This window comes from Aspergillus ambiguus (assembly GCF_047715705.1).
Source record: "Aspergillus ambiguus strain CBS 117.58 unplaced genomic scaffold BDV59scaffold_47, whole genome shotgun sequence".
Classification (NCBI taxonomy): Eukaryota; Fungi; Ascomycota; class Eurotiomycetes; order Eurotiales; family Aspergillaceae; genus Aspergillus; species Aspergillus ambiguus.
Genome location: NW_027395560.1, coordinates 144,268 through 158,880, shown reverse-complemented (window position 1 = coordinate 158,880; position 14,613 = coordinate 144,268). Strand labels below are relative to the sequence as shown.

At 54.6% G+C, this 14,613-nt stretch overlaps 6 protein-coding genes across 6 annotated transcripts; 3 read left to right on the top strand and 3 right to left on the bottom strand.

Annotated features, from left to right (window-relative positions):
- Window positions 1-341: 341 nt before the first annotated feature.
- On the top strand, window positions 342-646 carry BDV59DRAFT_205636 (uncharacterized protein; the record flags this gene model as incomplete). Its single annotated transcript, XM_073694677.1, has 2 exons — window positions 342-380; window positions 437-646. 2 exons carry the CDS (start codon window positions 342-344, stop codon window positions 644-646), a joined length of 249 nt encoding a protein of 82 aa, XP_073543821.1.
- Window positions 647-1,535: 889 nt separating this feature from the next.
- Window positions 1,536-3,629, bottom strand: BDV59DRAFT_187474 (putative mitochondrial carrier protein). The gene is made up of 2 exons (XM_073691218.1): window positions 2,679-3,629; window positions 1,536-2,623 (listed from the first exon to the last, which is right to left on the bottom strand). The coding sequence occupies exons 1-2, from the start codon at window positions 3,151-3,153 to the stop codon at window positions 1,851-1,853; spliced, it is 1,248 nt and encodes a 415-aa protein (XP_073543820.1). The 5' UTR covers window positions 3,154-3,629; the 3' UTR covers window positions 1,536-1,850.
- Window positions 3,630-3,901: 272 nt separating this feature from the next.
- Window positions 3,902-4,707, top strand: BDV59DRAFT_205634 (ubiquinol--cytochrome-c reductase subunit 7; the record flags this gene model as incomplete). Its single annotated transcript, XM_073694676.1, has 4 exons — window positions 3,902-4,017; window positions 4,199-4,307; window positions 4,371-4,424; window positions 4,618-4,707. The coding sequence occupies 4 exons, from the start codon at window positions 3,902-3,904 to the stop codon at window positions 4,705-4,707; spliced, it is 369 nt and encodes a 122-aa protein (XP_073543819.1).
- A 316-nt stretch (window positions 4,708-5,023) lies between these two features.
- Window positions 5,024-6,287, bottom strand: alkA (DNA-3-methyladenine glycosylase II; the record flags this gene model as incomplete). The annotated part of the gene is made up of 2 exons (XM_073692658.1): window positions 5,024-5,273; window positions 5,338-6,287. The coding sequence occupies 2 exons, from the start codon at window positions 6,285-6,287 to the stop codon at window positions 5,024-5,026; spliced, it is 1,200 nt and encodes a 399-aa protein (XP_073543818.1).
- A 2,799-nt stretch (window positions 6,288-9,086) lies between these two features.
- Window positions 9,087-10,858, top strand: ecm33 (GPI-anchored protein Ecm33). Its single transcript, XM_073691217.1, has 3 exons — window positions 9,087-9,346; window positions 9,402-10,239; window positions 10,297-10,858. Exons 1-3 carry the CDS (start codon window positions 9,286-9,288, stop codon window positions 10,580-10,582), a joined length of 1,185 nt encoding a protein of 394 aa, XP_073543817.1. The 5' UTR covers window positions 9,087-9,285; the 3' UTR covers window positions 10,583-10,858.
- Window positions 10,859-12,035: 1,177 nt separating this feature from the next.
- On the bottom strand, window positions 12,036-12,787 carry BDV59DRAFT_187462 (uncharacterized protein). The gene has a single exon (XM_073691216.1). It carries the CDS (start codon window positions 12,548-12,550, stop codon window positions 12,263-12,265), a length of 288 nt encoding a protein of 95 aa, XP_073543816.1. The 5' UTR covers window positions 12,551-12,787; the 3' UTR covers window positions 12,036-12,262.
- Between the last annotated feature and the right edge of the window lie 1,826 nt (window positions 12,788-14,613).

Here is a 14,613-nt window from a genome sequence, read left to right as displayed (position 1 = left end):
CGGTAACCCCGTTGCCTCCGCGGGTCCGGTCCTCGGAGAAGCTGACGTGAGCCGCTACACGATCAGGCTTGTAGTTGATTCTACGGGCATAGTATCTGTAGCATCTTATTGGAGCTGACGGCGTTATCTGATGCGATGAATTCACGTCGGCGTCATCGTGGCAACTCCCCCTTAATTTCCGATGGATCGATTTGCTTCCCGCGGAGACTCGACGGGCTTATGTAATTACCGAGAACGGGAGGTTTTCGTGCGCATCAACCAACCACAGTCGGCTCCATTACCAAGCAACTTCCATCTGATAACCATTGTCTTGCCTCTTTCGGTCATCCAACTGCCAGCCCATGACCAAGAACAAAAGTCCCTTCGGCCGACCCTCCGGGGTAAGTGATCGTGGCCTGTAGTCCTCCCCACTTGGCAATAACATCATGCTTCCCAGTCGATCAACGCCCCCATTGCCGCCTTCACCATGGCCGTCGTGCTCTGCTCCTACTGCTTCAGCTCCATCCGCTCGGCACGCCGCGAGGCTCACTCCCTGCCGACTGAGTCTCCTCGGCAAGCCACCCGGTCGTCCAACACACCACAGACGCAGTCTTGGGTGCAACAGGCACTGGAGAATCAAAACTCCGAGAGGAAGGGCCCTAAGTGAATCCGCTAGCTGCGAGTTGCGTGTACGCTGTAGGGGTGAGGTTATCAGGCGAGTAGTAGTTGTGGACTGCCGAGAGGGGTGTTCGTATGAATATATTGCATACGGATGGGCTCGGGATATGCTGGGATATCTGACGAACCCTGATGTTGTAAATAGATCAATGCCTTTATGTATATACTTCAACGACATCGAGTAACAATCTCCACTATACGTCGGCCATATGCTTATAACGAGGGCCCATCCCGGATGTTGGTTGTTTTGTAATATGATGTGCAAATGAACGGATGAGTTTGACTATTCTATGATAAGGAGCTCGTTTGACGAGATCAGAAAGACGCCAATCAATACAAAACAAATCAAATCACGAAGCAGGGGCGTTCCATCGTCAGAATTTTCAGTGTATGAATAGTCATCTCCGATTCCCTTTGGAGATCGGATCTACCATATAAAGAAATGTTCATCATATCAATGGATCAAGATCGAGGCAGGAAACAATATTACATCGCATAAAACCAAACACTCCTCGCCAGAGAACTATCCTGCCATCACGGATATCCCTCCATAGCGTGGAAGAGTCTGGGCTTCATTGTCGGGCTGAGTTCGATTGTTGTGAACGAAAGGTCGGAATCCGAAGAGCATCGAGGAAAATTTCGGGTAATCTGTGGTGTCACATGATCGCGCTAGTCCCATTTAGTTATTTCAGTGCCTCAGGTCTCATTGAAGTCGTCCCGCATGATATTCATTGCTCCATAGGTCTCATATGGACTAGCAGATTGCATCATATGAAAAGAAATATCATATGGTTGGCTGGCTCAAATCGGCAGTCGTTGGACCTCGGCTTGTCCCCTCTGTCCAATGGTCATCTTGTCTAACCAAAAGGATCCAACCCCTCGTATGTTGACTTCCGATATTAGTGCTTTCTTCAGCTTATGTATTCAGGAGATGAGAAAGAGGTATAGTATGTACAGAAACAATGCAAGTAGAACACAACAAGGAACGCTCGTAAATCAAGTCTTTTGCGGAAATCACCATGTGACTGCAGAATCAACGAAATAAGACCACCCAGGCCAGGGCAATAGTCATTCCCTGGATTAAATCGCATCGTAGGTTACACTCGAAACTTCATAAGAACAAGTGCAGAGATGCTCGTAAGCCTGCATCGGGTAGTGCAGGAAGTCTAACTGGGGTAGACCCCGTCTATCGATTAAATCCCATTCTCCATCTCTGCTTCCTCGGCCATCTGCCGTTTCAATGTACCCTCATGTTGCAGGTGCCCAATCAGCTTCCGGAGGTATTCGTACGTCAGCATGGTCGTCATGGCTGCTGGAACCGCTCGAATCAAGTTGGTGCCAATCCCCGAGTAGAAAGCCCTCCAGCCTTCCTCCTGCAGGATTGTCTGGCACGTACGGATGATCCCGGTGTAGCGCGGACGGTTGGGCATGCCATCCGAAGAGGCAGCTCCCGGGGGCCTCCCACGGTCTTGCGGGTGGTCTATCCCTCCTCTGAAAGAGATCTCTTCCGGGGACGTCGCGGGGGCGGTTCTTTGCTGGGTCTGGAGCCTTGTCCGCAAGACTTCGTGCGGGTAGGTGATAGTGCTGGCGCAGATCTTGCTCATGAACGTCGCGCAGGAGATCCCAATCCAATGGGATGTGCCGTTGTCCGGATGTTCTCCGATGCCGTATCCCGTGAAAGCCATCTTCAAATACTCGTATAGAGGGAACTGGATCGCCACATGCGTCAATCCCAGCAGGGCGGGTGTCAGTCCCGCATAGAATGAACGAATGCCTTCGCTCTTGTACATTTTGCGAGCGGCGTCCCAGGTACTAGAGTACTGCCACGGAGCTCGGAAGCCTTCGTTGCTTGACTTCAGACTCTGTGACATGAGGCGGGTCTTGATGACCCAAATCGGATTTGTGACAATGGTGGAACAAGCCCCGGCCGAAATCGATGCATAGCCTCTCGCCAGCCACCAGCTATCTGGATAAGGATTAGTGGACAGTCTTTGGAAAGGCAGATGAAGACAGAAACCTACCTGTGATTTCGTAAAAATACTCGCGCGAACGATCGTAAACTGCCAGGTAGACAGCCCATGTAGGGAGGTACCCCAAAAGCATAGGACCAAGCCCTTGATAAAGGCCTCGAATACCGTCCTCGCGCCATATTATCCTCCCAGTACCAAGCATACCTCGGTATAAAGTCTTGGGCTCGACCACCTTGCCTCCTCGTCGAACGAAGCCTCCCTGAGCCTGTAGCTTGGTTTTGATCACATCCAGAGGACACGTCACGATCCCGGAGGCGACACCGGCGCTGGCACCGCAGAAAGGGGCAATGTAGAAGTCCGGAACCCGGGTGGAGAAGATTTCGAGGCGGGTGAGAAGCGACGGGCTGGATAGAACATCGGAGGGCAGATTCAGGCTGGATTGGGGAGGACTGCCAGGTCTCATCGACTGCTGCTCCTCTTGAGAGCCGCCGGCAGCCCCGGAAGCGCCGTGGCCTTCTCTTAACATTTTCCCGGCCCGCGCTCAATCAGTCAATCTAACCGTCTCAGATGTCACGAGGGCTCCCGGACCCGAGCATATCGGTGCTCGCCCCGGAACCCAAGACCTTGTGCTAACCGTAGTGGGACGGAGAGAAGGCTCTGGTGGGCGAAGGCCTTGTCAAGAAGATATCACACACACGGAGTCGAGTGGGGAGGAGATGGGAGAGGAAGAACTGCTGCGGTGAGCCGATGGTGCCGAGCGATCTCGTGTCGCCCTATCTGGAGCACAGACGGGGCGGGGTCTGAAGAAGCTAAGTGAGCTCCCCTGTCGGAGCGAAGAAGGAAGGATAATCAGCCGTCCACGAACCCCATAACCAGGCGATGACGGGTGGAAGGAGAAGAAAAGAGAGCGTGCGTCGGTCGAGGGGCGGAGGTAGGAGTTTTGCAGGATGGACGAACGGGATAGGACGGAGAGAGGAAGCGGCCGCAACAGGTACGAACGAGGCAAGTCAGGTGGAGTTCAAACGCTACTGGCCGCTTGCTCCGGCTCCAAGCGCCTCACCGCCCGGTGCCGGCCTCAGGCCGACACAGTCACGTGGAAAGATGTCTTTCTGCCTCAGGCCGCATATCGGATGTTTTTGGGAAAGTCTCCCGCCCCCGAACCTCCGTTTTGCACAACGTCGGCTCATCTCAGCTTGTTCCTTCATTCCCTCCCCCCTCCACCCCATCCCCGTCAATTGAACCCCCAACACACACACCCCTTGGGATCTCTCACCATGTCGGCCCCTTCTCTTACCAGCTATATTGTCAAGCGCCCATGGCTCAAGAACTGGATGATGCCTCTGGCCAACTGGTACACCGATGCCGCCGGTTACAGAAGACTCGGACTGCGGTAGGCACTCCCCAGACGCCCAGATTCCCGGCAGAACAGAGGAGAGGGACATCTACACACCGGTAGAGGGTCAATTGGTCCTACAGGATACGCCTCGCCAGCGCACTGCGCTCCGTCCCTGGTCTCCGCCTGTCCGGGAACATTTTTATATCAGACCCTGCGGCTAACCCGTACGACCCAGGTTCGATGATCTGATCCCCGAGGAGAGCGAGACCGTCCAGAAGGCCATCCACCGTCTTCCCCCCAAGGAGGCCTACGACCGCGTTTTCCGTATCCGCAGAGCTTTCCAGGTTCGTCCCTCCTCGATCGCTCCCTAGCGACAACGGCACATCTAACCTATGCTCCGTCCGCAGTGCTCCGTTTCGCACACCCTCCTCCCCGCTGCTGAGCAGACCAAACCTGAGGAAGTGAGTCGACCCTTTCGGACGTCTTTGAGCCATCGCGATCCCCCAATCCTCCGCAGAAGCTATCGGCCAATCCCGTGCGCCGGATTTGTCAACCACTCCTACCCCGATATACAGCCTCTGCACGGGCTACGGGAGCATTCAGGATGCATTGGGGATGCTATCCGAAGAAGCCATATGCTGATTTTGTCACTAGGATGTCGAATACCTGAGCCCGATTATCCGCGAAATCGAGAAGGAGGCCAAGGAGCGTGAGGAACTCGACAACCTCGTCGTCAGACGGTAAACGACTCGCTCACAGGCCTGTTGTCGACAAGATCTACTGTGCTAGGATAGACGGGGAAGAATTGTTGCGTTGTCATCCGGTGATTCTGTGTCTGCATGGCGCATGCGCTGGGTGTTAATTGGCTATTTGATATGTCGTTTGATCACGTGTACTGATATTGTACAAATCCATTTTTCATCTGTTGACCACCGAGTATCATCTAGACTGCTTGCAGAGCACTTGTCTAATGTATAGAACTTGCATTGATGCGAGTCTCAAATCAACACGGTGCGAGTCTAGCCAATTAGGGTATCAAGGTATACTATATATGAGTTCTTCAATTATCCAGCACAGCGAGATTCACGTTCTCCACTCGCCACATGTACCACATGAAGAGACTCCTACATCGGACGTAAGAAACGGCTCCGCGCAAGCATCGCCCAATGGGGAGATAAGCAACATACCTATACGGGGCGAACCGCGCCGCCAACTCCAGCATCTCCTTCTCCGCCATATACTTGAACTTACCGCCGCCTTTCGCTTTCAGCTTGCTCACATCCTTCCCCATGAACGCCGCGCAGCCTCTCCTGCCACATGTCAGTACCCACACCGCCCTACGTAGCAAACAAGCAAAAACAGGAAGAAACTTACTGCACGCCGAGATCGCCCGTGGAGAAGACATCGATGCGTTTCAACGCAAAACAGGCAAACATCTCCACGGACCAGCGCCCCAGACCGCGGACGGCCGTCAGCGTCTCGACGAGCTCCTCGTCGCTCGCATTGAGCAACATCCGCGCGCTCAACTCCCCGCTGGCGAACTTCCCCGATAGCCCGTGGATATACTCCGCCTTGCGCTGGGACAGGCCGGCGGAGCGCAGCGTGGCGATGTCGCACTGCACGATCTCCTCGGGGGTGGGAAACCGACGGGCGACGCTGCCGCCGCCATCGTCGGCGCTGTTGAACAGTGCCACGAACCGGTCCTTGATCGACTTGGCCGCGGCCCCCGACACCTGTTGCCCGATGATGCTGCTGACCAGGCTGCGGAACGGGTCAATCGCCTCGGCGAGGCCCTCGGGCGAGAACAGCGGGCACGGGTACTGCTTGATGACCGGCTCGAGACGCGGGTCGGTGGCGATGAGATGCGCGACAGCCTGCTCGAGGAGTGTCCCTGTCGTGGCGCTGGGCCGGGGACGGCCGGTCTTGCTGGGGGAGGCGTCTGGTGCGTCGCGTGGGTAGGCCACGAGGGAGGAGCCGTGGGGGGTGAGGAGGGTGGCGTTTGTTCGGTGAGGCTCGACGGGGCGGTCGAGAGGAGGCGGCGTGGTGCGGAGTCCGGGGTTAGTAGTCGTCGATGGAGGGGGGTCGAAGATGTTGGTGGGGAGTGGTTCTGCTCGCAGGGTCGCGGCCTGGGTTGGGTCTGGGGGTGTCTGGGCGCGGTCTAGGGTTGTTCTTTTGTCTTTTGTTGGAGGTTTGCGTGTCTTGGTCTTGGTGACTCTGTTGCGTTGCGGGGGTTTGTTTGTTCTGGTGGTTTGGAGAGTTGGCCCCAATGGCGATGGCTTGCCATTCGGTAGGGAGGTTAGACGTGAGGAACGTCTGAGGGCCATCATGAAGACCGCCGTCTATTATGGGGTTGTATATAGGGCGTTTGACGAAGGGCGTGGTCGTTGGAGGAGTAGTGGGGAGGTGTTGAGGTTCGGAGTCGGGATATGTCATCCGGGAGGCTCGTATCCTGGCCATTCTGCCAAGCGATGGGAGGGTGTTGCTTTACTGCGTACTTCATTGAACCTTACGAAAGTATTGCTGGTTCGTCTTCCAGGTGTAAATGTATATTCTTATGCTTGATACACAGGTTCTACGACCCCAACAGCCATGGACCACGCGGCACGGCGAATAAATATATATATTCGAGGAGTAAATCTCCACGTACGCAGGACACCGACATGGCTTTCCACTGCCAATTGACAACCCATAGATCCGCCTCACAAGATAAGATGTTGAACAGTTTGTCCCACAGTCCAGTCCTAACCGAGCTAGACAGATACGGAGTCTCAATGTCTCCAAGTGCTTGCGTCATCCCAGAGTTGCCCGGGATCGTCATTGGCAGAGGCAACTCGGGGAGACTAACGGCACTATGTTGTACTCCGTAGCGAGGATCCAGTCATTTTAGTCGACCCTAGTTGATTGGTTCTGTTGGATGGCTGTTGACCCATCGGCCAGGATGTCCTAAGGATTGAACAAAAAGCTTCGCTTCGCACTTAGTGGCATAGTTGCGGCGTTGCTCGGTCGATGGGAGAGGCCGCAGTATGAATCCCGGATAGAAGCCACATACCGAAGGATTATGACAGCCCGCGAGGTCGTTCGCAGCGACGGTGCCAAGCAAATTATGATTGACCTGGACAGGGATGACGCGGGGAGAGAATGACTATCCAACTTGAGCCGGTCGAAAACGGTCGGATCCCTCATGCCTGCGAGGACAGCCACCCCGTGGTGGCGTTGGAAACGTGCCTGGGCGGAACACTCAACACATCATATGTGGGTAGGTGTCTTACTGTTGGGCCATGTGTTGACTGCAAGCAGAACCGCGAATCGCTGGAGAATGGGACAGATTAGCTCACGTCGCCCTCGATCTTCGTGATCATACAAGCCACTCGACCCGGGCCGCGGTCATCTACAAGAGACAGTGGCCATCTGTCTTGTGGGATTTGTTGTGGCGGATCCAAGTGGAGCGGAGGGGAGACTGGAGTGGAGAGATGGTTGAGGAACTCTAAAGCGATCGCTCGTAAATTGATCAAGGGGGAGATCTACTCTACTGCCAATATTGGGGCGCAGGACTGAAGGCGAATGACCCAAGCACCTCCAGCTTGGATGGTTTCCTCCTTACTGAAGCAGTTTACGCAGTACAGGCGGCGTGCGGTGGTCGAATGCGACTAAGGTATTGATTGGGATCTATTTTGAGCGGAAAGTGTGGCTCGTGATGATTAGCGGATGGACGCTGTGCTGTTTATTTGCCACCTCAGGACCGCAGAGACACCGAATGCGTCGAGTGTCTCTGACCTCGGGGTTCTATACGCAAGATCGCTATTACAGGAGCTCGCGATGGGTCGACTTTATTTAGCAGTGGAGCCGCTAGAGGGCCCGGTCGGTGGTATTGGGATTACCGTACGGTTCTGGTGTGATTACCATACACGTGAATTCTGTCTACTTTGCTGGCCGCGGATTGGTCTGTCTCCCGCCCCGTCAGCATCGCCCGTACCGATAGATTACCGATATTACCAGGTACCGCGCCGGAGACTCCAGTTTGTACCCGATCTCTCCGTCCCATGGGACCCCCATACGTGGTCTCGCTAGGTTCTATGAAGGCGCACGAAAATAGAGGGGAATTGAGTTTGCTCGACTTCAATTTCATTGTTCTTTTGCCCCCGGAAGAGTCCACGGTTCAGATGCGATCGGACAACGAGATGAGGCGAGAATTCTATCGCATGGCGGGTGACTGGAGTCGCATACCAGCAGAGGGCCGGCAGTGGGGCGTCCAAATTCCAGGTCTTCCCCCTCGACCAATATGGAGGACTGACATAGCCCGGGAGAGTCAAATCAAAACAAACAAGGGGAGCTGGCCGGTCGCAGCAGCCGTTTCACCTGGGAATGAACGATGACTGGAAAGGCATCGGGTGAATGGTCATGATGATCGAGTTGGACATGGATTAATCTGGAAGAGACGAAGCCAATCATGGACTGGTCTGGCCGGTATCATGATGAGCCGTGATCTTCACGCTGATCGGACCTCCTTGGATGGGAGCGGCAGAGTAATGATACATGTCAATTGATCCTGGACTTGTGCCTAGAGACACAACAGGTACCGTACCTACCTGTCTGGTACTGCAGTAGAGACCTGTACGAGTAGAATCTACTAGATAGGAGACTACTGCGTACAGTTCCAAGAACAAGAGAACCTTGGATCAATCAAAACAGAATATCAAAACTGGTTATTGGCAGTTACACTAACCCCGACGGCTCCAGCAAAAACCGGATTCCAACCGTATTACCGTCCGTTACCCTCCCCGTACCAGCCGAAAACGAGGATGCCAGGAGTCCACCCATTTACCCACACCTCCTTTCCTTTTTCCCTCTTGTTGTCTCCCTGAATTTTCCTCTCTCTCTCTCTCTCCTTCCTCTTCTCCATTAATTCCATCCTTCCCTCGTTAGTCTCTCTTCTTTCCTTCGTTTCTCTTTCCTTTCCCTTCATTCTTCTTCCAGAACGTGCCTGCCTAACCCGTGCGTTTTCGGAACGTCAACAAAGCTTCTCCTTCGTTGAAGCCTCTTCGTCTCCTTCCACTCGTTATTTATCTTCCCTCGTCCCATCTCCATCACCGTCACCTTCGATCCTCTCCCATCCCTTTCGAGTGTCTTGCTATCTAATTGGTCATTGGTAAGCCCTCCCTCTCTGCCTTTTCTCTCCCTTTTGTTTCGTCCTACCTCTCCCTCCGTCTGTGTGACAATATCTTCCTTCCCCCTCTCGCTGAAACCTCACCGGTCGATTCCATCTTCGCTATACTGAATCAATATACTAACCCCTCTTCAGTCGTGCGAAATCACATCTTAGCAATGGCTTTCCTCAAGTACGCTCTTCCCGCCCTCGCGGCCGCCCAGGCCGTCTTCGCTTCCGGTAAGTACCCCCCAACAACTCATCCTCATCGGCCGCCTTGCTAATTCACCTATAGACTGCGGTGAGGGTGATACCATCAAGATCGAGAACCAGAGCGATGCCGATGGCTACGCCAGCTGCAAGACCGTCAAGGGTAACATCGAGGTCAACGAGCACTACTCCGGTGACCTCAACCTGAACGGCATCCAGGAGATTGATGGCAGCTTGACCGTCGATGGCGCCGTCAACATGACCTCCCTCACTGGTTCCAGCCTGGAGTCCATCAGCTCCACCTTCAAGCTGAACGGCCTTACCACCCTCACTACCCTTAGCTTCGGTTCCCTCACCTCGGTCGACAAGCTCTCCTTCACTGCCCTCCCCGAACTGCAGACCCTCGACTTCAGCAAGGGTGTGTCCGACGCCACCAGTGTCACCATCACCAACACCGGCCTCACCAGCCTGGACGGCATCTCCCTCAAGCAGGTCGAGACCTTCGACATCACCGAGAACACTCAGCTGAAGACCGTCAACGTGAACAACCTGAAGAACGCCACAGGTCTCATCAACTTCGCCGGTAACCTCAACTCTCTGCAGATCGAGCTGCCCAACCTCTCCGGTGGTCAGAACATGACCTTCCGTAACGTCAGCTCTGTCTCTATTCCTTCCCTCAAGGAGCTCAGCGGTCAGCTCGGTTTCTGGGGTGACTCCTTCACCTCCTTCGCTGCTCCCAACCTGACCGAGACTGGTGACCTCGTCTTCGTCGACAACTCCAAGCTCTCCAACATCAGCATGCCCCAGCTGAAGACCGTCAACGGTGGTTTCCAGATTGCCCGCAATGACAAGCTCTCTTCCATCGACTTCCCCAAGTTGGCCCAGGTCAGCGGTGCCATCGACTTCAGTGGTGAATTCGACGAGTAAGTGGATCCTTCTTGACCTCTGTGCTGCATCCCTCTTTGCTAACAACCCCACAGGGCCAGTCTCCCCGCCCTCGAGAACGTCAAGGGTGGCTTCAACATGCAGTCCACCGGCAACTTCAGCTGCGACTCCTTCAAGAAGCTCCACTCCGACAAGGTCATCCGCGGCTCCTTCAAGTGCGAAGCGTCGACCTCCAACCCCACCACCAAGGATGGTAGCTCTGGTTCCTCCACTGGCAGCTCCGCTTCCACCACCTCCGAGGGTGCTGCCCCCATGAACGGTGCCAACATGCCCGCCATGGGTCTTGCCGCCGTGTTCGGTGCTCTCCTCCAGTTCCTGTAAAGACGAATCGATACCAATCTCTTTTTTTGCGTGTCTTTGTTTTCCGCTCTTTATGGCTGTGTAGAGTCGCCTAATAAGCAATGGGTTTTGCACTATATTCCAGTACCTTGCAGTTCTTATGATAATAATTGATTCTTTTTTTCTGCGAAAATTCCTGTCCTGCCGTCTCAGCTTGGGTTTTTTCTTGAAGGGCAGATGCAGATTGGACAAGGCAAGGTTGAAGCATTTGTAATTGTTATAGACATTCCTTACAACGATGTTCATGCAGCACCGGATAAGTATTTTGTCGCCTTGTAGTATCTTGCGTAAATCGGCCTGTACGGAATCTCTACGTGTAAAAGATAGAAGGCTCTGAATGATTCCAAATTATCTCCAACCTGCCTGTTCCAGGTTGATGCATCTCGCTGGATTGGCTGATATGCGATGGCACACCCACCGCGGCCCGCGAAGGGTATGTATGTACTGCGTGCAGGACGGATGGAGATGTCGATGTAGGGCCGGATCGTGCGGGACAGATTTTCCGGCTCGAGGAAGAGAGCAGGTTGATCCATCAATTTGCAGTTGACTCAAGGACGATATACTCTTTTGCTGGCAAAGACAGGGTGGAAAGACTCCCTGACAAATCCACAGGTCTGATACGTCGTCCCGTAGTCAACTTGGAAGAAATCAAAACCCACTTACTCCATCTCCCTCCGATCCGATCCGCTCCGCCGATGCCTGATGAAATAGAGGGAGACGAGTACGTGCGTTCGTCCCACCCAGCTGGGTCCCTCCTATCCCCTCCTGAGACCTGTCACCACTCGGTGTTATACGGGGATTTTCGGCAAGTTCCCCCAAAGCCACCTAACCTCCAGACCAACCCACGCCGTACCTACGTGTGAAGCGACGGGTCAGAGATCCGGACGAGGAGACTAGCCTCGTCGGTCGGCCTGGCCCACGAACCCATGTCATGGCTTCAGGGTCTGGGTGCGTGCGAGGGGCTTGCCTATGTGTACGGGGATGGGATGGGGGTTGCGGCCGCGCGTGGGCACGGCCCCGTAACGTACTTTTGATCTTGGCCGTGATGATTCGACCGCGGCGATTCCTGAACACTTGGTAGGACGAGGACGGTGACCCGAGGACCGGGTTCAGGGTCAGTGTGGCGTCGGGAATGGGCCAGTCGTGGGTGGGCGGAGGCGCGCTAGGTGCTCGATGCGATCGCTTCTTTTACTAGGTTCGGTTGGCTATATACGGGGGACGAGGGACAGAGGGTGGTGCTTCGTGTGATCACCGCGCCTCTCCCCGCACGAAGGAATAGAGGCGATGATCGGAACTCTAAACACGATCGGAGGGGGTGTTTTTCCTCTTGTTGGGGAGGGAGGTTTCTATAGAGGTGTACATCGAACGATGGAAGAACGCACACACATACACATCTGACGACTGCAATGTAAGGTAGAAGGGAATACCCGCAGACCCCGTCGGTACCTAGTGTTCTATTTCTATTCCCTAGTCTATTTGGAATAATTGTCCGATGGCCCCATTTCAGTCAGTATGATATATAGACTCATGCCTTGCATGGAGTGGATCGATGCCTGAGGTGGCTTCGTCGTGCCTAGCCCTAAGAACTAGAGGCAGGACCAGAACCAGGACTGAAGAATCGGCGCACGACCTCGTCTGGGTAACTATCGGCACCGGCCCAAGCTAGGACCGGCACCACGGGCGGGGAACCTCCAAAATCGGAATCAATAGAACACGCAGTCGTCCATGGTCGATGTGAGTTGAGATGTCGGCGTTACCTTGCGTGCTTTGGCTCTTGCTCCCCGCCCACTCGGCCTGGACCCGAGCCCAGCCAGTGGCAATAGTGACGACCGACAGACGGGTAGATGCACGCGAGGACGATTGAATCCGTCCTGGTGCAGCAGACCTTGCATGGGCTGGACGGCCAACGGATTTGAGACTGCGCGGCTGTATCAGAAACACCTGAAACATGGCACGAGAAGTGCAGGACTTGGGGTCATCCTCGAGTCCCCAGCCAGTGGGAGAGTCACTTCGTGCGGTTATGGATCCCGGCGAATAGCACGGCCGGACCGGGGGGTGGGTTGGGGGTGGTCGGGTCCCTGCTGGCGGCCGGCGTAAGGAGATGCGTTAGGAAACGTTTAGAGTTGCACCGGAGGCTGGACAGGTAGACTGGGTCCATATGATATTATTAAGGCGAGCTGCAGGACGCGGACAACGTATTGTTTTCTCATGTTCTATGGCGTCGACCGGCGCTTTTTCTGATATATCACTTCCCAGGATGAAGACGCGGGTCGTGGGGGATTAGGGGATTTTAGTACTGGGGCGCTGCCATTCGACGCCTCTTTGATTACTGTCTTGCCTTTGACTTTGCGTTATTGATGAGGATTGTCGAGGGTGTGTCGTTGCCGGTTTGGATGGGGCCTGTGACACACCCCCGCCACCCCTCTCTTAAACGCTCTTGACTGTAGAGTGCGGAGTACGGGGGACAAATACGAGTGATCGAAAGGACCAATGGGTGACAAGCTCCAAGCTATTCTCTCCTTCGCAAAGCCCGAGGGAACCCGTTGGAGAGAAGCTGCCATAGCAGGAGGTAAGGTTTATCTGGCGTACGGGGAGGGGAGCGGACTCCAATGATTCCAGGGAATTTATCCATAGATTGGCCCCTAGTTCGTTCCAGGCCACGATATATCGGAGAATAAACCATGGCGTTGTCGAGTCAGTGGGCTGCCGGGCACTTTCCAGAGGTCCGTGAGCACCAGGCCGTTCCCCGTAACTAGTTGACCTGAGTAAAGTTCGCATGGTACCTTTGATTCTGCCAGGAACATGTTTACTGTGTCAATCAGGGTTTGTCTCCTGAGTTCGTGGCACGGAAGGTGATCGTGCGAAGGGAAAAGCTCTTCGATCAGGGGGTTTTCCCTCAACCTCGAGACCCCCGCTGCACATACTGGGGATTGAATCGATACATAAAATGGCCGAGAGCGGCCTTTGCCAACCCACTCGTTTCGGGTAGACGCGATGTCTCGCTTAGCGGCCCCGGAGCCCACTTTCCCTGCTATTGCATCGCTGCACTGGGGTTATATGTCAAACCTGGCCCTAAACCTCTTGGGTAAGGGGCAACGATGAAGGGACAGAAAACGGGAGACACCGGCTGAGAGGGAGGCGAATGTAAATCCATGAATAATACTCGCTCGCCAGGGAAAACGTGGGGCAGGCAGGCAGATCCTGGCTGTAATATGACAGATCCTATCCGGCTGCCATGCGACCCACGCCTCAACCCCCTTGTATGGGGCTCAACAATAACAACAACTGGCCATTTGTCATGCCGGGAGTTATTGGTTTCTTTTGCCCCCATTGTTATGGGCTTGTTTGTTTTGAACGGTTTGTCCTGAGGGCTACAGACGACTCTCAGTCTGCCCTTCGGCGTTGTCGGCGTCTGCCTCAGTTCCCGGAAGACTCCCAATTTACCCCATTGAACCCGTAACCCACGCGTAGCTTTGAACTAGTTGCTCCTGATGTGCGACATCGTGGCAAAGCAACTCATCTGACGAATTCTCTTCTCCCTTCAGGAGAAACGAGCGATCTTGCGGTTCCTCTCTGTCGGAACATAGTCCCGGTACGCGGAGTGTCTCCGCAGTGATCTCAATCCTATAGTCTATCCGTTGGAGACGTCATCCCAGGTATTCCAAATATTCCAAATTGCCCCGGCTAGCGTCTGTCGAATCAAGGGAAGAAGAGTCCAGAACGGCCAGGAACTGGGGCTGACAGCCGTCAGGCAGGGCCCTGGTCACTGGGATCTCCCGGCGTCCCAGGTGTCTGGTGCCGTCCTCGGGGCGAGGACGATCAGAGGAAACTCTGAGGGCGTTTTGACCCCTTGTTCCGAAATAGCTTCTCTTTCTTCTTCGGGGACGGTCGGTTTTATTGGTTGATCGAGATCGAGTCTGATCAGGACGAGCAGCTGCTCTGAATCGCATCCGTGTGGGTTGGTCTCATAGCCGGCCATGGTATCTCCTGTCTCCTCGCAGGAGGCTGACTCT